The sequence below is a fragment of the Phyllobates terribilis genome, unplaced genomic scaffold (assembly GCF_046119375.1).
Source record: "Phyllobates terribilis strain yellow unplaced genomic scaffold, ASM4611937v1 Scaffold_8__6_contigs__length_399053987, whole genome shotgun sequence".
Taxonomy (NCBI): domain Eukaryota; kingdom Metazoa; phylum Chordata; class Amphibia; order Anura; family Dendrobatidae; genus Phyllobates; species Phyllobates terribilis.
Genome location: NW_027362768.1, coordinates 196,968,361 through 196,993,776, shown reverse-complemented (window position 1 = coordinate 196,993,776; position 25,416 = coordinate 196,968,361). Strand labels below are relative to the sequence as shown.

General features: G+C 48.2%; 1 protein-coding gene across 2 annotated transcripts in view; it reads right to left on the bottom strand.

The window, feature by feature from the left end:
- The window catches only part of SPATA1 (spermatogenesis associated 1), a 48,835-nt gene that overhangs the window by 10,434 nt on the left and 12,985 nt on the right, over nucleotides 1-25,416 (bottom strand). For both annotated transcript variants that reach the window (XM_073644004.1, XM_073644005.1), the window contains exons 5-9: nucleotides 10,818-11,136; nucleotides 10,056-10,185; nucleotides 9,798-9,858; nucleotides 6,019-6,139; nucleotides 4,652-4,777 (exon numbers count right to left, since the gene is read on the bottom strand). In XM_073644004.1, coding sequence (XP_073500105.1) covers nucleotides 4,652-4,777; nucleotides 6,019-6,139; nucleotides 9,798-9,858; nucleotides 10,056-10,185; nucleotides 10,818-11,136 — 757 coding nt within the window. The remainder of the gene's footprint in view (nucleotides 1-4,651; nucleotides 4,778-6,018; nucleotides 6,140-9,797; nucleotides 9,859-10,055; nucleotides 10,186-10,817; nucleotides 11,137-25,416) is intronic.

Genomic DNA, 25,416 nt, shown 5'->3' with positions numbered 1-25,416 from the left:
TGACATGTTGTATATTTTAAAACCTGAACCGCAGGTCAATATCCCTGCAGAAATGTACTACCGCGCTCATCTCATCTACTTCGTTATTACTGTATTATTTTCTATATACAAATCCGCCTGTGACGGCATATTGAGTGTCTTGTCCCTGTCTACAATGGCCGCCCCATGTGCTTTGTGCATATGAACCTATGGAAACATCGGAGCAGCACGATCCTCCATGCTCGTAATTGCCAGCAGCCCAGAACCCGTCACAATCCGGCCTAAATCAGCTAAGTTCAGACCAGGACGGTGGAGTGAGCGCGGCTGTCAGTCACAGACACGCTGGTATTCTGCAGGAATGATATCATGTACTGACAGTACGAAGTCCTCATGGATCTCCGGATCTCTGCTGGCTGCTGGTCAGTAACAATCGACATCCTTTACTTTCAAGGAAAATTGTAGGAATAACTGAGGACACAGCAGAGTCTGATCACTCCATCTATGACATACAGATCGGTACCTTACTGGCACCTGATCATTATCACGTACAGATTGATACCTTGCTGTAGTCTGATCACTATTACATATGAATCGATACCTTGCCGACACCAGATCACTATCCCATATAGATCGGTACCTTGCTGGCACCTGATCACTATCACTTGTGGATCGGTACCTTGCTAGCACCTGATCACTATCACTGGTGGATCGGTACCTTGCTGGCACCTGATCACTATCACTGGTGGATCGGTACCTTGCTGGCACCTGATCACTATCACTTGTGGATTGTTTCCTTGCTGCCACCTGATCACTATCACTTGTCACTTGTGGATCGATACCTTGCTGACACATGATCACTATCACTTGTGGATCGGTACCTTGCTGGCACCGGATCACTATCACTTGTGGATCGGTACCTTGCTGGCATCTGATCACTAACACTTGTGGATCGGTACCTTGCTGGCATCTGATCACTATCACTTGTGGATCGGTACCTTGCTGGGACCTGATCACTGTCACTTGTGGATCCGTACCTTGCGGGCACCTGATCACTATCACTTGTGGATCTGTACCTTGCTGGCACCTGATCACTATCACTTGTGGATCGGTACTTTGCTGGCACCTGATCACTATTACATATGGATTTTTTCCTAGCTGCCACCTGATCACTATCACTTGTGGATCGATACCTTGCTGACACCTGATCACTATTACATGAAGATCAGTACCTTGCTGGCACCTGATCACTATCACTTGTGGATCGGTACCTTGCTGGCACCGGATCACTATCGCTTGGGGATCGGTACGTTGCTGGCATCTGATCACTATCACTTGTGGATCGGTACCTTGCTGGCACCTGATCACTGTCACTTGTGGATCGGTACCTTGCTAGCACCTGATCACTATCACTGGTGGATCGGTACCTTGCTGGCACCTGATCACTATCACTTGTGGATCGGTACCTTGCTGGCACCTGATCACTATCACTTGTGGATCGGTACCTTGCTGGCACCTGATCACTATCACTTGTGGATCTGTACCTTGCTGGCACCTGATCACTATCACTTGTGGATCGGTACTTTGCTGGCACCTGATCACTATTACATATGGATTTTTTCCTTGCTGCCACCTGATCACTATCACTTGTGGATCGGTACCTTGCTGGCACCTGATCACTATCACTTGTGGATCGGTACCTTGCTGCCACCTGATCACTATCACTTGTGGATCGGTACCTTGCTGACACCTGATCACTATTACATATGGATTGTTTCCTTGCTGCCACCTGATCACTATCACTTGTGGATCGATACCTTGCTGACACCTGATCGCTATTACATAAAGATCGGTACCTTGCTGACACCTGATCACTATCACTTGTGGATCAGTACCTTGTTGGCACCTGATCACTATCACTTGTGGATCGGTACCTTGCTGGCACCTGATCACTATCACTTGTGGATCGGTACCTTGCTGGCACCTGATCACTATTACATGAAGATCAGTACCTTGCTGGCACCTGATCACTATCACTTGTGGATCGGTACCTTGCTGGCACCTGATCACTATCACTTGTGGATCGGTACCTTGCTGGCACCTGATCACTATCACTTGTGGATCTGTACCTTGCTAGCACCTGATCACTATTACATATGGATTTTTTCCTTGCTGCCACCTGATCACTATCACTTGTGGATCGGTACCTTGCTGCCACCTGATCACTATCACTTGTGGATCGGTACCTTGCTGCCACCTGATCACTATCACTTGTGGATCAGTACCTTGTTGGCACCTGATCACTATCACTTGTGGATCGGTACCTTGCTGGCACCTGATCACTATCACTTGTGGATTGGTACCTTGCTGGCACCTGATCACTATTACATGAAGATCAGTACCTTGCTGGCACCTGATCACTATCACATGTGGATCGGTACCTTGCTGGCACCTGATCACTATCACTTGTGGATCGGTACCTTGCTGGCACCTGATCACTATCACTTGTGGATCGGTACCTTGCTGGCACCTGATCACTATCACTGGTGGATCGGTACCTTGCTGGCACCTGATCACTATCACTTGCGGATCGGTACTTTGCTGGCACCTGATCACTGTCACTTGTGGATCGGTACCTTGCTAGCACCTGATCACTATCACTTGTGGATCGATACCTTGCTGACACCTGATCACTATTACATAAAGATCGGTACCTTGCTGACACCTGATCACTATCACTTGTGGATCAGTACCTTGTTGGCACCTGATCACTATCACTTGTGGATCGGTAGCTTGCTGGCACCTGATCACTATCACTTGTGGATCTGTACCTTGCTGGCACCTGATCACTATCACTTGTGGATCGGTACTTTGCTGGCACCTGATCACTATTACATATGGATTTTTTCCTTGCTGCCACCTGATCACTATCACTTGTGGATCGGTACCTTGCTGGCACCTGATCACTATCACTTGTGGATCGGTACCTTGCTGCCACCTGATCACTATCACTTGTGGATCGGTACCTTGCTGACACCTGATCACTATTACATATGGATTGTTTCCTTGCTGCCACCTGATCACTATCACTTGTGGATCGATACCTTGCTGACACCTGATCACTATTACATAAAGATCGGTACCTTGCTGACACCTGATCACTATCACTTGTGGATCAGTACCTTGTTGGCATCTGATCACTATCACTTGTGGATCGGTACCTTGCTGGCACCTGATCACTATCACTTGTGGATCGGTACCTTGCTGGCACCTGATCACTATTACATGAAGATCAGTACCTTGCTGGCACCTGATCACTATCACTTGTGGATCGGTACCTTGCTGGCACCTGATCACTATCACTTGTGGATCGGTACCTTGCTGGCACCTGATCACTATCACTTGTGGATCTGTACCTTGCTAGCACCTGATCACTATTACATATGGATTTTTTCCTTGCTGCCACCTGATCACTATCACTTGTGGATCGGTACCTTGCTGGCACCTGATCACTATCACTTGTGGATCGGTACCTTGCTGCCACCTGATCACTATCACTTGTGGATCGATACCTTGCTGACACCTGATCACTATTACATAAAGATCGGTACCTTGCTGACACCTGATCACTATCACTTGTGGATCAGTACCTTGTTGGCACCTGATCACTATCACTTGTGGATCGGTACCTTGCTGGCACCTGATCACTATCACTTGTGGATCGGTACCTTGCTGGCACCTGATCACTATCACTTGTGGATCGGTACCTTGCTGGCACCTGATCACTATCACTGGTGGATCGGTACCTTGCTGGCACCTGATCACTATCACTTGCGGATCGGTACTTTGCTGGCACCTGATCACTATTACATATGGATTTTTTCCTTGCTGCCACCTGATCACTATCACTTGTGGATCGGTACCTTCCTGCCACCTGATCACTATCACTTGTGGATCGGTACCTTGCTGCCACCTGATCACTATCACTTGTGGATCGGTACCTTGCTGCCACCTGATCACTATCACTTGTGGATCGGTACCTTGCTGACACCTGATCACTATCACTTGTGGATCGGTACCTTGCTGCCACCTGATCACTATCACTTGTGGATCAATAACTTGCTGGTGTTATGATCTGCAACAAGTACTAAGGAAAGATAAGGGAAAACTGTCCCTACAGTAAGACTAAGCTGAATCCCTACAATGTAGCGGGCTGCCTGTTCCTAGCGAACAGACCCGCCTTAATCCTCGGCTAGTCTGAACGAAGACCTATAGCATAAGGGGAGGGGTCCCTAAAACAACTAAGGACTGGGACAAAAATGGGACACCTCCTGAACAGAGAAGTTGTTACAGAACACAAAAAGACAAACAGGCAAAAAAGTACTAGAGGTCCCAGAAGGACCAAACGAACTGACAGAGAAAGGCACAGAAGCACCAGGCTAGAGAAACAGTCAAACACTGAAGTCCAGCACAGCCAAAAGGGCGGAGCTGGAATATAAAGGCAGATGGTCACATGACCGCAAAACACAAGATGGAAAAAACAAACAGGAGGGTTCTAACAGCTGGCACCTGATCACTATCACTTGTGGATTGTTTCCTTGCTGCCACCTGATCACTATCACATATGGATTGTTTCCTTGCTGACACCTGATCACTATCACTTGTGGATCAGTACCTTGCTGGCGTCTGAGTTTGTGCTGTTCCAGCAGATATTTCATCCGTTTTATTATCTCCTCTCGGGATTTCTCCAGCTGGATCCGTTCTTCTTTTACAATACTTAATTGTTCCAAAATTGTTTCACCTAAAAATAAAACAGGAGAAAAGTTTGACAGATTGACATCCGGCAGTGATGAACGCGGCTTCGGCCTGTTATTTCCAGAGATCACGGTGTCCGGTCTAATGTCGGACGAGTGCAGAATTATTGTAATCTGTGCTCCTTGTATAACCCGCGGACTATAACAGTCCACATAGGTGTCATCGTCCTGTCCACCGCCATTCTAGCTCCATTTGGGGACATTTGTAGCAAATGTCGACATTTCAGCTCCAATATCAGGCCCAGAATTCTGCGCTAACTACATTCGCCGTATATCCTTATATTCACAGGGTCCCTGACTACAGAATACATTTATTGTAGTGGTAGCCGCAGGTCTACATGTCCTCCGCCTGGTCCTGGCCATTAACCCTTCCAGGACTGGGCCACTTTTCATTTTTTCCTCCTCTTTTTCCAAGAGCCAAAACTTTTTATTTTTCCATCAGCGCAGCCAAGAGGGCTTGCTTTTTGCAGGGCGAGTTGTAGTTTTTAATGATGGCACTCATATTACATACATATACAATGTACAGGATAATGTAAAAAATATCCAAATGAGGTTTATAAAAAAACAACACAATTCCGCTCGCCAAGGGTTTTAGGGTTTTGGGTTTACAGTGTTTATTGCTTGGGAAAAATAACTTGGTAACATGATGACAGAACGATTACGGTGATACCAAACTTGTATACATTTTTTTATTATTTTAGTGTAAAAAAAAATCTAAACTTTGTAAAATAACTACATTTGCTTTCTGTTGCCTTTTTTCTGGGACCTGTAACTTTTTTGACTTTTGCTGCGGTTTTTATTGATGCCATTTTAGAGTTCATATAATGTTTTGATCACTTTTTGTTGCATTTTTGGGGAGGTTTCGTGACCATAAAATGGCATAAGGATTTTTTTTAATACTGTTTGCTGTAAGATATACTTTTATATTTTCCTAAATGTAACTTTTATGGAAAAACGTTTGTTTTTATTTAAAATCAGGGAAAAAGGGGGCGATTCACACTTTTGTTTTCTTTAGTTTTACTATTTGTAAAAACTATTTTTTTTTTGGAACATTTATGTCTTAGACCTCCGAAGCCCCTACGCCTGCGATCGATGGGGGGGGAGGGTAATGGACGCCTGTAGATGCCCCAGAGGTTCAGTGGATATTGACGTCTTGTGGGGCATAAGCCATGACTGTATCTTTGCCGCTACACGTTTCGCCCCGATCGTCTCCATCATCGGCACTTACCGTGCGAGGGAATCCGCGGTGTCGGAGATTGAATAGTTGGGAAATCTGGTAGAAGAGGTGGAGACGGAGGAGGCCGGTAGTGAGCGCAGTCTGACAGATGTCTAAAAGAAGTATCCCCAAACTGTAAAAGAGATCAGAAGAGGGCGATGCAGAGAACACGGGACAGAGGCTGGAAGTGCAAAGAGTCCCGTGTGATGGGAACGGATCAAGTCTGATTCTATGGGAATCTCTGCCTCTCAAATCAATTACAGAAACATTTACAAACTTTTCCCAAACTTTAGGGCTCGTTCTGATGAGTGTTTTTTGGTCTGTGGCCGGTCAATGTGATATCAGATAACAGATATCACATGAATTGATCCGTAGCCGATTGGCACATGGGCGATTTTCCAGCGATTGTCCGTAAGGAAAAAAATGCAGCAAAATGCTGTCCTGGTCCTGGTCTGTGCTACCCCCAGAATAGTGCATGCGATGGAAAGTAGCTCCTGCACCACCATGAACACACGGAGCTGCACACGGGACGCCTGTACCCGGATAGGCTGTGATCATCAGTGAGGTTGGACCCCGGCAGTCGTCCATTAGCTGTGGGACGGCCGTTGTGTTCCGGTGATCGTCCTCTTCATGGTTTAGACGACACCATAGGTTTTGTAGTGTATATCCCTGGCGTTACGCGTCTGTCCCAGTCAGCGGGCTAGGACTGAGCGGTGATACCAAGGACATCCACTGCCAGCTGTGACCCCTGTGATTACTATGGGGGGGGAGCAGAAGAAAGACCCTGATAATGATAAGAAAAAGCTGCAATATCAAAGTCCCAGAAAACTCCTTTGGGCCCTGTTCTCACTGACTAATAAGTTAAAAAACCTGCACAATTTGTTGTAAATTCAGTACTGGAGATGCTGCACATTTGCCGCAGATTTCAAGCATTTCCTTCACGTCTGCACCGAGGCTGAATTTTTGTTGTGGAGGGTTTTTTTTTCACAGCTTGTAAATGAAATCTGTTAAAATCTCATCCACTTTGCTGGTGGAGTAACACGCAGCAGATAATCCACAGCAGAAAACCTGCGCTGTCTCCATCCTGGTGGAACCGGTCGCTAAATTCATGATGCCCGAACCACGAGCCCCATGACTCTGCATGTAGCTCCGCCGCTGCAGCCAGGTTTATCCTTCTCTGAAATGCTGCGGTCGTTCAGAAAAAATAAATGACCCGAGACCCCACCAGTCCTGTGCTGCCCCCCCGGCCGGCTCCTCCCGCCCTGATCCAGCTGATTGACAGGTATCTATCATCTTTATACAGTTGAAGCCAGAAGTTTCCATCCACTATATATAAAGTCACATCTGCAGGTTTTTCTCAATATCTGACATGAAATCAGAATAAACCTTTCCCATTTTAGGACAATTAGGATTATACCATAATGTTTAATATTTGCCAAATGCCGGAATAATGAGAGAGAGAGAATGTTTAAGGCATTTTTATTACTTACTGCAAAGTCAGAAGTTTACATACAGTAAGATTACTATGCCTTTATACAATCCTCACTGCCCATATGATGATGTCATGTGTTTTGGAAGCTTCTGATAGGTTTTTTGGCAACATACGAGTTAATTAGAGACACACCTGTAGATGTATTTTAATGCACACCTGAAACACACTGCTTCTTTGTGCAGCATCATGGGAAAGTCTAAAGAAATCAGCCAAGATATCAGGAAGAGAATCGAGGACTTGCACAAGTCTGGCTCATCCTTGGGTACAATTTCAAGATACCTGAAGGTGCCTCGTTCATCTGTACAAACAATTATACGCAAGTACAAACAAGATGGGAATGTCCAGCCATCATATCGCTCAGGAAGGAGACGGGTTCTGTGTCCCAGAGATGAACGTGCTTTGGTCTGACATGTGCATATAAACCCAAGGACAAAAGCAAAAGACCTTGGGAAGATGATGGCGGAAGCTGGTGATTGTGTCAATATCCACAGTGAAACAAGTACTGTATCAACATGGGCTGAAAGGCCACTCTGCCAGGAAGAAGCCATAACTCCAAAAAATCAGATTAATGTTTGTAAATGCACACAGGAACAAAGACCTTAATTTTTGGAGACATGTCCTGTGGTCTGATGAAAGTAAAATTGAACTTTTTTGGCATAATGACCACTGTTACTGTATGTTTGGAGGCAAAAGGGAGAAGCTTGGAAGCCTAAGAACACCATCCCAACTGTGAAACATGGGGGTGGCAGCATCATATTGTGGGGTTGTTTTGCTGCAGGAGGGACTGGTGCACTTCACAAAATAGATGGCATTACGAGAAAAGAAGATTATGTGGCAATACTGAAGCAACATCTCAAGACATCAGCCAGGAAGTTAAAGCTTGGGCGGAAATGGGTCTTCCAAATAGACAATGACCCGAAACATAATGACAAAATGGTAACAAAGTGGTTTAAGGATAACAAAGTCCATGTTTTGGAGCGGCCATCACAAAGCCCTGATCTCAATCCTATTGAAAATGTATGTGCAAAGCTGAAGAGGCTGTGAGCGCCGAGCAAGGCAACCTCCAAACCTGGATCAGTTACACCAGTTTTATCAGGAGGAATAGGCCCAAATTCCAGCCAACTATTGTGAGAAGCTTCTGGAAGGAGATCCCAAACGTGTGACCCAAGTCATTCAGTGTAAGGGCAATGGGACCAAATACTAATGAAATGGATGGAAACTTCTGACTTTGTAGTAAGAAATAAAAATGTCTTAAAACCTTCTCTCTCTCATTATTCTGGCATTTGGCAAATATAAAAAATTATGGTAATTGTCCTAAAACGGTAAAGGTTTATTCTGATTTCATGTCAGATATTGAGAAAAACCTGCAGATGTGTCTCTATATATAGTGGATGGAAACTTCTGGTTTCAATTGTACCTGTGAGACCTGCGAGGGTGGGAAGAAGCCGCCCGGGGTCTCGTTGGACTAGTCAGGTCCTCTGTTATGGTCCCTGGTTGACTTTTCAGAATATGTTTTTTCTGTTTTTCTCCACTCATTTCTGACCCCACTTTTGCGAGAAAAAAAAGCAAGCTGAACTGTTTTGTATTAAACCCTGGGCCGGGGTGATGTTTGCTTCCAGTGAAAACATACACCGATCCTGGATATGTGATGCTACAGGTTGGCGGCTCGTCACAGGCAGAGCTCTCATGAGGCTTTCTGCAGAAGGAGTTGTTGAGGAGTAAATGGGAGCAGATTCACTAACCGTGCAGCTATTCACACACGGGTTTACAGCCGGCAGCACTTGGGCCACTTATTGCCTCTGGCCAGATGGCTGGGAAATTTTGGAATTTTCACAGACCCCGTTGTCGTCGCCAAAATACAGGGACTTATCAGTTTCCAGTCTATCGATATGAGAAAATAATATTCAGAAGTTTCGAGCTTCCAGATGTTTCCGCCTGATTCATTATTTGCGACTTTTCAAAAAGTCACAAAATTTGTACCAAATGGTTCTCGAATCGCCCCGGAGTGATTTTATATGAGTCAAGAATTCTGGCGACAATTCACAAATCGCCTGACTTTTTGCACTAAGAAGTTGCAAAAATGGATAAACAACAACAACAAAAAAAAAAGACCATTTTTTACTTTGTATAAAATTCCTGAACGGCGTGTGCCAAGGTGCAAGAAAGATCAGCGAGGACCATAAAATAAAAAAAGAAAAGTGGCAAAATAAAAAAATAAAATAAAAATGCAGATGATTAATAGGCTGCACATGACCTGCGGAGTCATCACCGGAATATCCCACCCACAACCCCCGATTACCTGATCGCGCTCCTCCATTGACCGCCTGTTTACAGGATTTTCTTGGAGAAATGTTTCCTGTCTAAAAATAAAACGAGACCCCCATAGTCAGTGAGCGGAGGAAGAGCTGGGGCCGGGCCCTATACAGACTGTATTACCAAACTGACCAGAGGAAAAACGGTATTTGTGGCTCCTTCCAACCAATCACAGTGCAGCGTTCTTATATTCTCATAAAAGCTGTGCTGTGATTGGCGAGAGTTGTCCTAAATCTTATTATACCGTTTGCGCTGAGGACGGTCGGGTCCTGCGCCCAGGAGGGAATCTGCAATCCCAGAGTCACCAGTCGGGTTCCTTCCTGAGATCTTGCCATCATCAGATCCGACTATTTCTGACTTTTTAATGATGTTTCCTAGATAAAAGGAATATATCAAAGTTTATTACTATTTTCCACAGTGACATCTACAATTTGTGGACAATCCTCTAAAATCTGTCGGTAATGTGAACTTTGTAATATATTTGGCTAGAAGAGGATGAATCCTGGTCACCTCCCTGTAGCCGGTCCGTCCATGCATCTGCTCCCTGCACAGAACTGTCTCCATCTACATTAAATAAAGGGCAGCTGCAGCTTCTCTCTCTGTGGCTCTGAGACTGCATGCTGTGAGAGGGGAGGAGGGGGATGCAGCTGCAGCTTCTTGTTCTATCTCTGAGACTGCATGCTGTGAGAGGGGAGGAGGGGGACGCAGCTGCAGCTTCTCTCTCTATCTCTGAGACTGCATGCTGTGAGAGGGGAGGAGGGGAACGCAGCTGCAGTTTCTCTCTCTGTGGCTCTGACACTGCATGCTGTGAGAGGGGAGGAGGTGCTGCAGTTGGGGAAATTCTGCTGCTAACATGACCGGCAAAGAAAAAGGTAAAAAGCACTCTCAAAAAGTCGAAATGTAAAGAATAAGGAAGGTGGGAAGATGACTTTCGCTGTCTCAGTGTCTCTACACATTTATACATTTGTTTCCTTCACTATTTGTCATGTAGACGAGTGACTGATACCGTTGAGCAGAGGTAAGACAGAGCCGCTCTCCATCTGATCTTGATATTGTATCTGGCTGGTGACCGGCACAATGTTGCCTCTCTTATTCCATATGAAGCTTCGGCCTCCGTCCTGTGCTGGTCGGGGCGCGGCGGGATCATTTTCAGCGATCGGCTGAACTGTCGTCTGCTCATCGATGACGGCCTCAGCTCGCGCTTCAGACTGCTCAGACGATGAATACTCGGCCTGAAAATGCTGCTGCTCCGGAGAGATTGTGGATCCATATATACTTCCTTCATAAATGTCCCCGGGAAGTAAATATAATTCCGGTTGACGAGCCTGAAGAAAAAAAACAAATGGGACGCAGAGTTTACAGTGTGAACAGTGGTCACAGAGGAAGGATCCACAAGGACGGAGCGGGTGCCCCCAGGACCGAGTCCACACCGCGCCTCCCTGACAGATAGTCACATTTACTATCACCTTAGCGGTGATTAAACAAATTTTTTTTTATTGGGTAGAAGTATCTGTTACCAGGTGCCTGTCCTTACACACAAAGCCTCAACCCCACGTTACAGCACCAGTATAATATGTCCAGGATCTGTTCTGGTTCTCCTTCTCGGGAGCTTGCTATCCCCTACTTTTGTTAGTGGTCTCCACAGCAGCGTTCTGACAGCACTATAGGTGCTGGAACTTCTTTCCCCTCAGTTACCAGCATGTATTGATTCCACTGTTTTCCAATAACATGACTGCCCTGAAGGCAAAAGGCAAAAGCTCCTGCCCCCAGTAAGAGTATAGGTAAAAAGCCCCACCCCCACTTCCTGTAGAGGTTCAACCCCCTCTCCCCTACACACACTTCCTCTAGAGGTACAAAACCCCACCCCCACTTCCTGTAGAGGTTCAACCCCCCCCCTCCCCTACACACACTTCCTCTAGAGGTACAAAACCCCACCCCCACTTCCTGTGAGATACAGTGACATGTAAAAGTTTGGGCGCCCCTGGTCAAAATTACTGTTATTGTGAACAGTTAATCCAGTTGAAGATGAAATGATCTCTAAAGGGTTAACGTTAAAGATGACACATTTTATTTGTATTTTAGGCAACAAAATATATACAGTTGTGCTCCAAAGTTTACATACCCCGGCAGAATTTTTCCTTTCCTGGCCTTGTTTCAGAGAATATGAATGATAACAAAAAATCTTTTTCTCCACTCATTGTTATTGGTTGGGTGAAGCCATTTATTGTCAAACTACTGTGTTTTCTCTTTTTAAATCATAATGACAACCAAAAACATCCAAATGACCCTGATCAAAACTTCACATACCCTGGTGATTGTGGCCTGATAACATGCACAGAATTTGACACAAAGGGGTTTGAATGGCTACTAAAGGTAACATCCTCACCTGTGACCTGTTTGCTTATAATCAGTGTGTGTGCATAAAAGCTGAGTGAGTTTCTGGGATCCAGACAGACTCTTGCATCTTTCATCCAGCCACTGACGTTTCTGGATTGTGAGTCATGGGGAAAGCAAAAGAATTGTCAACGGATCTACAGGAAAAGGTAGTTGAACTGTATAACACATGAAAGGGATACAAAAAAATATCCAAGGAATTGATAATGCCAGTCAGCAGCGTTCACACTGTGATTAACAAATGGAAAATCAGGGGCTCTGTAAAAATCAAACCACAGTCAGGTACACCAACAAAAATTTCGGCCACAACTGACAGGAAAATTGTTCGGGATGCAAAGAAAAACCCACAAATAACATCAGCTGAAATTCAGGACTCTCTGAAAACTAGCGGTGTGGATGTTTCAAGATGCACAAGAAGGAAGCACTTGAAATAAAATGGGCTGCATGGTCGAGTCGCCAGAAGAAAGTCATTACTGCGCAAATGCCACAAAGTATCTCGCCTACAAAACGCCAAATAGCACAGAGACAAGCCTCAAAACTTCTGGAACAAGGCCTATGATGAAAGGAACACCATTCCTACAGTAAAGCACGGAGGAGGATCGCTGATGTTTTGGGGATGTGTGAGCTACAAAGGCACAGGAAACTTTGTAAAAGTTGAAGGAAAGATGAATGCAGCACGTTATCAGCAAATACTGGAGGCAAATTTGCACTCATCAGCCTGGAAGCTGCGCATGGGACATACTTGGACGTTCCAATATGACAACGATCCAAAAGACAAGGCCAAGTCGACCTGTCATTGGCTACAGCAGAACAAAGTGAAGGTTCTGGAGTGGCCATCTCAGTCTCCTGACCTCAATATCATTGAGACGCTCTGGGGAGATCTCAAGCGCGCAGTTCATGCTAGACAACCCAGGAATTTACAGGAGCTGGAGGCTTTTTGCCAAGAAGAATGGGCAGCTTTACCATCTGAGAAAATAAAGAACCTCATCCACAACTACCACAAAAGACTTCAAGCTGTCATTGATGTTAGAGGGGGCAACACACGGTATTAAGAACTGGGGTATGGGAACTTTTGATCAGGGTCATTTGGATGTTTTTGGTTGTCATTAAGATTTAAAAAGAGAAAACACAGTAGTTTGACAATAAATGGCTTCACCCAACCAATAACCATGAGGGGAGAAAAAGTTTTTTGTTACCATTCATATTCTCTGAAACAAGGCCAAGAAAGGAAAAATTCTGCCGGGGTATGTAAACTTTTGAGCACAACTGTATATAGTCATCTTTTACATTTTAAAAATTACAAAAAGGAAAATGGGCCAATGCAAAAGTTTGGGCATCCTTGGAGATTTGTATGCTCAGATAACTTTGACCAAGGTTTCAGACCTTAATTAACCTGTTAGGGTTACGTCTTGTTCACTATCATCGTTAGTAAAGGTCGGTGATGCCAATTGACAGCTTTATAAAAAACTTCCTCTAACATTGTGCCAAAAAACAGCAGCCATGGGTTCATCTAAGCAGCTGCCGAGCTCTGAGAATGGTAAAGGCCACAAAGCAGGAGAAGCTATAAGAAGATGGCAAAGCGTTTTCAAGTTGCCCTTTCCTCAGTTTGAAATGTAATTAAGAAATGGCAGTTACCAGGAACAGTGGAGGTCAAGATAAGGTCTAGAAGACCAAGCAAAATTTCAGTGAGAGATGCTCGTAGGATTGCTAGAGGCAAATCAGAACCCCTGACTGCAAAAGACCTTCAGAAAGATTCAGCAGACTCAGGAGTTGTGGTACATTGTTCTACTGTTCAGAGACACCTGCACAAATATGGCCTTCATGGAAGAGTCATCAGAAGAAAACCCCTCCTGCGTCCTCACCATAAAATTCAGCGTCAGAAGTAGCAAAATAACATCCAAACAAGCCTGATGCATCCTGGAAACAAGTCCTGTGGACCGATGAGGTTAAAATAGAACTATTTGGCCACAATGATCACAGGTATGTGTGGAGAAAAAAGGGCACAAAATTTCAGGAGAAGAACATCTCGCCAACAGTTTCGGACTGGCGTGTCTGGAGCCCACAGGTGGAATTGATCCTCGGGGCCCACCTACAGCTATATGCAAATACCTGATAGCCATTATCCCCATTATAGTGGGGCGTCAATTGTAAATCACAGGAGGCTCCTGCACATCTACTGTGCACCACTGTAACTGGGATGTACAATTATGGTAGTTTGCATTAAAGGGTTCTTTGATTAAAACAAGTTATCACCGATCCATGGGATCCACAGGATCGGGGATAACCTATTGATCGTTTGGGTCCAAACATTGGAAAAGCCAACTATCGGAAGAATGGGGAAGTTTTATCCTGACAGGACACTTATCCCCATTTTGAAATGCAGCGGCAGGTGGGACGTCTGACCAGAAAAAAACAAGAACAGCCACTGAGGGAATGAATGGATCAGTGGTCAAGTCGCACATGAGCCCTAGTCTAATGGGGAGAAAAGCTCCACATTCTATCAATCAGTGCAGGTCCCAGCAGTCAGACCTCACTAATAAATAACTTATCACTTATCCTGTGGAGAGGTGATTACTTGTTTTCCCCAGAGAACCCCTGTAAATGCATCTTGTTCCAAGCATTTAATCACTAATGGAAATAAAGAATCTTCTCCTAATTAATATCAGAGAGAACAAATGACCGCCATACACAACACAATCCACTATACCAAGACCAATAGTACAACATACAAGGGAGAAATACTGCCACACCATGACCAGACCACATATTACCACCACATAGTGATCGAATAATACCACATACAAGAGAGAAATACCACCACACCATGACCAGACCACATATTACCACCACATAGTGATCGAATAATACCACATACAAGGGAGAAATACCACCACACTGTAACCAGACTAGATATTAACAGCATATAGCGTTCAAATAATTTCCCATCATTACTCTCCCCACCTCAATCATTGCTCTCCCCCCACCTCCTCCATCATTGCTTTCCCCCATTCCCATCATTGCTCTCTCCATCCCCATCATTCTCTCCCCCACCTTCTCCATCATTGCCATATCTCCCCCACCTCCTCCATCATCATTGCCATATCTCCACCCACCTCTTTCATCATCATTGCCATATCTCCCCCACCTCCTACTCCATCATGCCATATCTTCCCCATCTCCTCCATCATCATTGCCATATCTCCCCCCCAGCTCCTCCATCATCATTGCCATATCTCACCCCACCTCCTCCATCATCATTGCCATATCTCCCCCACCTCCTCCATCATTATTTCTCTCCCTCATCCCCAGTGTATTAGTTAAAAAAATTAAAAAAAACACTTACCTCTCTGCTCTTTCCCTCGCAGCATCCTCATTGCTGGCAACTTTCTCCCTGACTCAGGCGCGCGGCATACTGACGTCATTAAGCCGCGCGAGCCTGTGTCAGGGAGAAAGTGCCGGGCAGGAAGCAGAGGACGGATCCCTCAGCTCTGCTGCCATTTTCCTTCTGTTAGCAGAAGAGCTGGAGGGATCGCTCCCTGCCCACCGCACACGATGAGGGCAATCTGGCCATGGGCCCCCGGTAGCCTGGGGGTCTGAGAAGCAGGCCAGATTGCCCTCATTATCAGCAGCACTGCAGGTGCCCCCCTGCACCTCCGGGCCCCGGTGCAGGAGCAGCCATTTTAACCAGCAGGCCCCCAAGCATCTTGCTTGGGGGGCCCACCGAGGACCCGGTGTAACGGGTCTGGGAGGCGGAACCTCTGAGCTACTATACAAGGGGGCGGTCCTTGTAAGGGAGCGGGTGGCGACCAGGGAAGACTGGCAGGCAGTCACAGCAGGTGACCGGGACAGTCTCTGGGTGAACGGGCTGGAGGTCACGGCAAGTGACCGGGGTAGTCTCTGGATGAACGGGCAGGAGGTCACGGCAAGTGACCGGGGCAGTCTCTGGATGAACGGGCAGGAGGTCACGGCAAGTGACCGGGGCAGTCTCTGGGTAAAGGGTAGGTACGACCTGTGATGGCTGAGCCTCCAGGTAGGCTAGCAGGCAGATGGTAGATGTGTGCTCCCAGGTGAGCAAGCGAGAGTCTCTGGATAAACGGGTGGTCACAGAATGTGACGGCGGACCCTCCAGGTAGGCCAACAGACAGGCAGCAGATTAGCGCTCCCAGGTGAGCGGGCAGGAGTCTCTGGAATGGCAGGTGGTCACAGCACGTGACGGCGGACCCTCCAGGTAGGCCAACAGACAGGCAGCAGATGAGCGCTCCCAGGTGAGCGGGCAGGAGTCTCTGGAATGGCAGGTGATCACAGCACGTGACGGCGGACCCTCCAGGTAGGCTAGCAGGCAGGTAGCAGATGTGCGCTCCCAGGTGAGCGGGCAGAAGTCTCTGGAATGGCAGGTGGTCACAGCACGTGACGGCGGAGCCTCCAGGTAGGCTAGCAGGCAGGTAGCAGATGTGCGCTCCCAGGTGAGCGGGCAAGCTGATCCATAGACAGACTGACAGGAGTAGGAAGGCAGACCGTCGGACCTCAGGCTAGCAAGCAGGTAGGAGGAAAGTCAGGCAGGAAACAGACAGCAAACTGGCAGGTTTCTGGCAGGTAACTGGCAACGGGACCTGAGGGCTGAAGCAGAGTAGTGAACAGTGCAACAACATTGCTCGGGCACCTCCATTTTGGAGGAGGTGCCTTATATATGGTGAAGTCCTCCGGCCATTGGCCGGGGACTCCTTAGGACGGCGCGCGCGGCCCCTTTAAGAGGGAGGGAGCGCACGCGCGCCCTAAGCACAGTGGCCGGGAAGGAGCGCGCGCTGCAAGCAGAGCGGGAGGAGGACGCCGGGCTCGGAGCAGAGGGGTGAGGGGAACAGCGTCCCTGCCTAGCAGAGGGCAGGGACACCGGTGCTACACCCGGGCCCACCGGAGAATTCTCTGGTGTCCCAGTGCCCCAATCTGACCCTGCCCGCCAACCATTAAGCATGAGGGAGGATCAATCATGCTTTGGGGTTGTGTTGCAGCCAAGGGCACGGGGAACATTTCAAGGGTTGAGGGATTTCTAAGGGGTAACATTGCTCCTTGCGGAGAGCGACATGTTGTGCATGTCACGGTGAGGAGACTTTTAAAGCTGCAATGCTCCACTGGGAAATATGCAAATTGTCTCTTCAGAGAGGAAGAGGACCAGAACTCTAGTGCCACCTACAGGAAGTAGCAATCCTAAAAGTCAATAGTGACCCTTTAATGAGCCTTATTACATGACTTAGGAAATAAGATAGAAACAGAAACTCAATTTGCAGACACTGTGTTTTGGGGTACTGCCCTTCGTCAGTGCAAAGTGTGAGTTCTGGTTTGGCTTCCTCCATCATCACTGCTATATCTCACCCCATCTCCTCCATCATCATTGCAATATCTCCCCCATGTCCTCCATCATCATTGCCATATCTCCCCCCACCTCCTCCATCATCATTGCCATATCTCCCCCCACCTCCTCCATCTTCATTGCCATATCTCCCCCCACCTTCTCCATCATCATTGCCATATCTCCCCCCACCTACTCCATCATCATTGCCATATCTCCCCCCACCTCCTCCATCATCATTGCCATATCTCCTCCCACCTCCTCCATCATCATTGACATATCTCCCCCACCTCCTCCATCATCATTGCCATATCTCACTCCACCTCCTCGATCATCATTGCCATATCTCACCCCATCTCCTCCATCATCATTGCCATATCTCACCCCATCTCCTCCATCATCATTGCCATATCTCACCCCATCTCCTCCATCATCATTGCCATATCTCACCCCATCTCCTCCATCATCATTGCCATATCTTCCTCCACCTCCTCCATCATCATTGCCATATCTCCCCCCACCTCTTCCATCATCATTGCCATATCTCTCCCCACTTCCTCCGTCATCATTGCCATATCTCCCCACACCTCTTCCATCATCATTACCATATCTCCCCCCTCCTCCATCATCATCATATCTCCCCCCACCTCCTCCATCATCATTACCATATCTCCCCCCCACCTCCTCCATCATCATTGCCATATCTCCCCCACCTCCTCCATCATCATTGCCATATCTCCCCCCACCTCCTCCATCATCATTGCCATATTTCCCCCCGTCTCTTCCTTCATCATTGCCATATCTCCCCCACCTCCTCCACCATCATTGCCATATCTCCCCCACCTCCTCCACCATCATTGCCATATCTCCCCCCATCTCTTCCATCATCATTGCCATATCTCCCCCATCTCCTCCATCATCATTGCCATATCTCACGCCATCTCTTCCATCATCATTGCCATATCCCCCCACCTCCTCCATCATCATTACCATATCTCCCCCACCTCTTCCATCATCATTGCCATATCTCCCCCCATCTCTTCCATCATCATTGCCATATCTTCCCCTCCTCCTCCATCATCATTACCATATCTCCCCCACCTCCTCCATCATCATTGCCATATCTCCCCCACCTCCTCCATCATCATTGTCATATCTCCCTCCACCTCCTCCATCATCATTGCCATATCCACCCACCTCCTCCATCATCATTGCCATCTCACTCCACCTCCTCCATCATCATTGCCATATCTCACCTCACCTCCTCCATCATCATTGCCATATCTCCCCCCATCTCTTCCATCATCATTGCCATATCTCCCCCCACCTCCTCCATCATCATTGCCATATCCACCCACCTCCTCCATCATCATTGCCATATCTCCCCCACCTCCTCCATCATCAGTGCCATACCTCCCCCCACTTCCTCCATCATCATTGTAATATCTCCCTCCACCTCCTCCATCATCATTGCCATATCTCACCCCACCTCCTCCATCTTCATTGCCATATCTCACCTCACCTCCTCCATCATCGTTGCCATATCTCACCCCACCTCCTCCATCATCATTGCCATATCTCCCCCCACCTCCTCCATCATCATTGCCATATCCACCCACCTCCTCCATCATCATTGCCATATCTCCCCCACCTCCTCCATCATCAGTGCCATATCTCCCCTGACCTCTTCCATCATCATTACCATATCTCCCCCACCTCCTCCATCATCATTGCCATATCTCCCCCCACCTCTTCCATCATCATTATCATATCTCCCCCACCTCCTCCATCATCATTACCATATCTCCCCCCACCTCCATCATCATTACCATATCTCCCCCCACCTCCTCCATCATCATTGCCATATCTCCCCCCACCTCCTCCATCATCATTGCCATATCTCCCCCACCATCTCCATCATCATTACCATATCTCCCCCCACCTCCATCATCTTTACCATATCTCCTCCCACCTCCATCATCATTACCATATCTCCCCCCACCTCCTCCATCATCATTGCCATATCTCCCCCACCTCCTCCATCATCATTGCCATATCTCCCCCCACCTCCTCCATCATCATTGCCATATCTCCCCCACCTCCTCCATCATCATTGCCCTATCTCCCCCACCTCCTCCATCATTATTACCATATCTCCCCCACCTCCTCTATCATCATTGCCATATCTCCCCCACCTCCTCCATCATTATTGCCATATCTCCGCCCACCTCCTCCATCATCATTGCCATATCTCTCCCACCTCCTCCATCATCATTGCCCTATCTCCCCCCACCTCCTCCATCATTATTACCATATCTCCCCCACCTCCTCCATCATTATTACCATATCTCCCCCACCTCCTCCATTATCATTGCCATATCTCCCCCACCTCCTCCATCATTATTGCCATATCTCTGTCCACCTCCTCCATCATCATTGCCATATCTCTCCCACCTCCTCCATCATCATTGCCATATCTCTCCCACCTCCTCCATCATCATTGCCATATCTCCCCCACCTCCTCCATCATCATTGCCATATCTCCCCCCACCTCCTCCATCATCATTGCGATATCTCCCCCCACCTCCTCCATCATCATTACCATATCTCTCCCACCTCCTCCATCATCATTGCCATATCACCCCCACCTCCTCCATCATTATTGCCATATCTCCCCCACCTCCTCCATCATCATTGCCATATCTCACCCCACCTCCTCCATCATCATTGCCATATCTCCCCCACCTCCTCCATCATCATTGCCATATCTCCCCCACCTCCTCCATCATCATTGCCATATCTCCCCCCACCTCCTCTATCATCATTGCCATATCTCCCCCCACCTCCTCCATCATCATTGCCATATCTCTCCCACCTCCTCCATCATCGTTGCCATATCTCACCCCACCTCCTCCATCATCATTGCCATATCTCCCCCCACCTCCTCCATCATCATTGCCATATCCACCCACCTCCTCCATCATCATTGCCATATCTCCCCCACCTCCTCCATCATCAGTGCCATATCTCCCCTGACCTCTTCCATCATCATTACCATATCTCCCCCACCTCCTCCATCATCATTGCCATATCTCCCCCCACCTCTTCCATCATCATTATCATATCTCCCCCACCTCCTCCATCATCATTGCCATATCTCCCCCCACCTCATCGATCTTCATTACCATATCTCCCCCCACCTCCATCATCATTACCATATCTCCCCCCACCTCCTCCATCATCATTGCCATATCTCCCCCCACCTCCTCCATCATCATTGCCATATCTCCCCCACCATCTCCATCATCATTACCATATCTCCCCCCACCTCCATCATCTTTACCATATCTCCTCCCACCTCCATCATCATTACCATATCTCCCCCCACCTCCTCCATCATCATTGCCATATCTCCCCCACCTCCTCCATCATCATTGCCATATCTCCCCCCACCTCCTCCATCATCATTGCCATATCTCCCCCACCTCCTCCATCATCATTGCCCAATCTCCCCCCACCTCCTCCATCATTATTACCATATCTCCCCCACCTCCTCTATCATCATTGCCATATCTCCCCCACCTCCTCCATCATTATTGCCATATCTCCGCCCACCTCCTCCATCATCATTGCCATATCTCTCCCACCTCCTCCATCATCATTGCCCTATCTCCCCCCACCTCCTCCATCATTATTACCATATCTCCCCCACCTCCTCCATCATTATTACCATATCTCCCCCACCTCCTCCATTATCATTGCCATATCTCCCCCACCTCCTCCATCATTATTGCCATATCTCCGTCCACCTCCTCCATCATCATTGCCATATCTCTCCCACCTCCTCCATCATCATTGCCATATCTCTCCCACCTCCTCCATCATCATTGCCATATCTCCCCCACCTCCTCCATCATCATTGCCATATCTCCCCCCACCTCCTCCATCATCATTGCGATATCTCCCCCCACCTCCTCCATCATCATTACCATATCTCTCCCACCTCCTCCATCATCATTGCCATATCACCCCCACCTCCTCCATGATTATTGCCATATCTCCCCCACCTCCTCCATCATCATTGCCATATCTCACCCCACCTCCTCCATCATCATTGCCATATCTCCCCCACCTCCTCCATCATCATTGCCATATCTCCCCCACCTCCTCCATCATCATTGCCATATCTCCCCCCACCTCCTCCATCATCATTGCCATATCTCCCCCCACCTCCTCCATCATCATTGCCATATCTCTCCCACCTCCTCCATCATCATTGCCATATCTCTCCCACCTCCTCCATCATCATTGCCATATCTCCCCCACCTCCTCCATCATCATTGCCATATCTCACCCCACCTCCTCCATCATCATTGCCATATCTCACCCCACCTCCTCCATCATCATTGCCATGTTTCCCCCACCTCCTCCATCATTATTGCCATATCTCCCCCACCTCCTCCATCATCATTGCCAAATCTCACCCCACCTCCTCCATCATCATTGCCATATCTCCCTCACCTCATCCATCATCATTGCCATATCTCCCCCACCTCCTCCATCATCATTGCCATATCTCACCCCACCTCCTCCATCATCATTGCCATATCTCACCTCACCTCCTCCATCATCATTGCCATATCTCCCCCACCTCCTCCATCATCATTGCCATATCTCCCCCACCTCCTCCATCATCATTGCCATATCTCACCTCACCTCCTCCATCATCATTGCCATATCTCCCCCCACCTCTTCCATCATTATTGCCATATCTCCCCCCACCTCTTCCATCATTATTGCCATATCTCCCCCCACCTCCTCCATCATCATTGCCATATCTCCCCCACCTCCTCCATCATCATTGCCATATCTCCCCCACCTCCTCCATCATCATTAGCATATCTCACCCCACCTCCTCCACCATCATTGCCATATCTCCCCCACCTCCTCCATCATTATTGCCATATCTCCCCCACCTCCTCCATCATCATTGCCATATCTCACCTCACCTCCTCCATGATCATTGCCATATCTCCCCCACCTCCTCCATCATCATTGCCATATCTCACCTCACGTCCTCCATCATCATTGCCATCTCACCTCACCTCCTCCATCATCATTGCCATATCTCACCTCACCTCCTCCATCATCATTGCCATATCTCACCTCACCTCCTCCATCATCATTGCCATATCTCCCCCCACCTCTTCCATCATTATTGCCATATCTCCCCCCACCTCTTCCATCATTATTGCCATATCTCCCCCCACCTCCTCCATCATCATTGCCATATCTCCCCCACCTCCTCCATCATCATTGCCATATCTCCCCCACCTCCTCCATCATCATTGCCATATCTCACCCCACCTCCTCCACCATCATTGCCATATCTCCCCCACCTCCTCCATCATTATTGCCATATCTCCCCCACCTCCTCCATCATCATTGCCATATCTCACCTCACCTCCTCCATGATCATTGCCAAATCTCCCCCACCTCCTCCATCATCATTGCCATATCTCACCCCACCTCCTCCATCATCATTGCCATATCTCACCTCACCTCCTCCATCATCATTGCCATATCTCCACCCACCTCTTCCATCATTATTGCCATATCTCCCCCCACCTCTTCCATCATTATTGCCATATCTCCCCCCACCTCCTCCATCATCATTGCCATATCTCCCCCACCTCCTCCATCATCATTGCCATATCTCCACCCACCTTTTCCATCATCATTGCCATATCTCCCCCACCTCCTCCATCATCATTGCCATATCTCCCCCCACCTCTTCCATCATCATTGTCATATCTCCCCCACCTCCTCCATCATCATTGCCATATCTCCCCCACCTCCTCCATCATCATTGCCATATCTCCCCCACCTCCTCCATCATCATTGCCATATCTCCCCCCACCTTTTCCATCATCATTGCCATATCTCCCCCACCTCCTCCATCATCATTGCCATATCTCCCCCCACCTCCTCCATCATCATTGCCATATCTCCCCCACCTCCTCCATCATCATTGCCATATCTCCCCCCACCTCCTCCATCATCATTGCCATATCTCCCCCACCTCCTCCATCATCATTGCCATATCTCCCCCACCTCCTCCATCATCATTGCCATATCTCACCTCACGTCCTCCATCATCATTGCCATATCTCCCCCACCTCCTCCATCATCATTGCCATATCTCCCCCACCTCCTCCATCATCATTGCCATATCTCACCTCACGTCCTCCATCATCATTGCCATATCTCACCTCACCTCCTCCATCATCATTGCCATATCTCCCCCCACCTCTTCCATCATTATTGCCATATCTCCCCCCACCTCTTCCATCATTATTGCCATATCTCCCCCCACCTCCTCCATCATCATTGCCATATCTCCCCCACCTCCTCCATCATCATTGCCATATCTCCCCCACCTCCTCCATCATCATTGCCATATCTCACCCCACCTCCTCCACCATCATTGCCATATCTCCCCCACCTCCTCCATCATTATTGCCATATCTCCCCCACCTCCTCCATCATCATTGCCATATCTCACCTCACCTCCTCCATGATCATTGCCAAATCTCCCCCACCTCCTCTATCATCATTGCCATATCTCACCCCACCTCCTCCATCATCATTGCCATATCTCACCTCACCTCCTCCATCATCATTGCCATATCTCCACCCACCTCTTCCATCATTATTGCCATATCTCCCCCCACCTCTTCCATCATTATTGCCATATCTCCCCCCACCTCCTCCATCATCATTGCCATATCTCCCCCACCTCCTCCATCATCATTGCCATATCTCCACCCACCTTTTCCATCATCATTGCCATATCTCCCCCACCTCCTCCATCATCATTGCCATATCTCCCCCCACCTCTTCCATCATCATTGTCATATCTCCCCCACCTCCTCCATCATCATTGCCATATCTCCCCCACCTCCTCCATCATCATTGCCATATCTCCCCCACCTCCTCCATCATCATTGCCATATCTCCCCCCACCTTTTCCATCATCATTGCCATATCTCCCCCACCTCCTCCATCATCATTGCCATATCTCCCCCCACCTCCTCCATCATCATTGCCATATCTCCCCCACCTCCTCCATCATCATTGCCATATCTCCCCCCACCTCCTCCATCATCATTGCCATATCTCCCCCACCTCCTCCATCATCATTGCCATATCTCCCCCACCTCCTCCATCATCATTGCCATATCTCCCCCCACCTTTTCCATCATCATTGCCATATCTCCCCCACCACCTCCATCATTATTTCTCTCCCTCATCCCCAGTGTATTAGTTAAAAAAAAAAAAAAAAAAAAACACTTACCTCTCTGCTCTTTCCCTCGCAGCATCCTCATTGCTGGCAACTTTCTCCCTGACTCAGGCGCGCGGCATACTGACGTCATTAAGCCGCACGAGCCTGTGTCAGGAAGAAAGTGCCGGGCAGGAAGCAGAGGACGGATCCCTCAGCTCTGCTGCCATTTTCCTTCTGTTAGCAGAAGAGCTGGAGGGATCGCTCCCTGCCCGCTGCACACGATGAGGGCAATCTGGTCATGGGCCCCCCGGAGCCTGGGGGTCTGAGAAGCAGGCCAGATTGCCCTCATTATCAGCAGCACTGCAAGTGCCCCCCTGCACCTCCGGGCCCCAGTGCAGGTGCCCCGGTAGCCATGTTAACCAGCAGGCCCCCATGTATCCTGCTTGGGGGGCCCACCGAGGACCCGGGACCACCGGAGAATTCTCTGGTGTCCCGGTGCCCCAATCCGACCCTGCCCGCCAACCATTAAGCATGGGGGAGGATCAATCATGCTTTGCGGTTGTGTTGCAGCCAATGGCACGG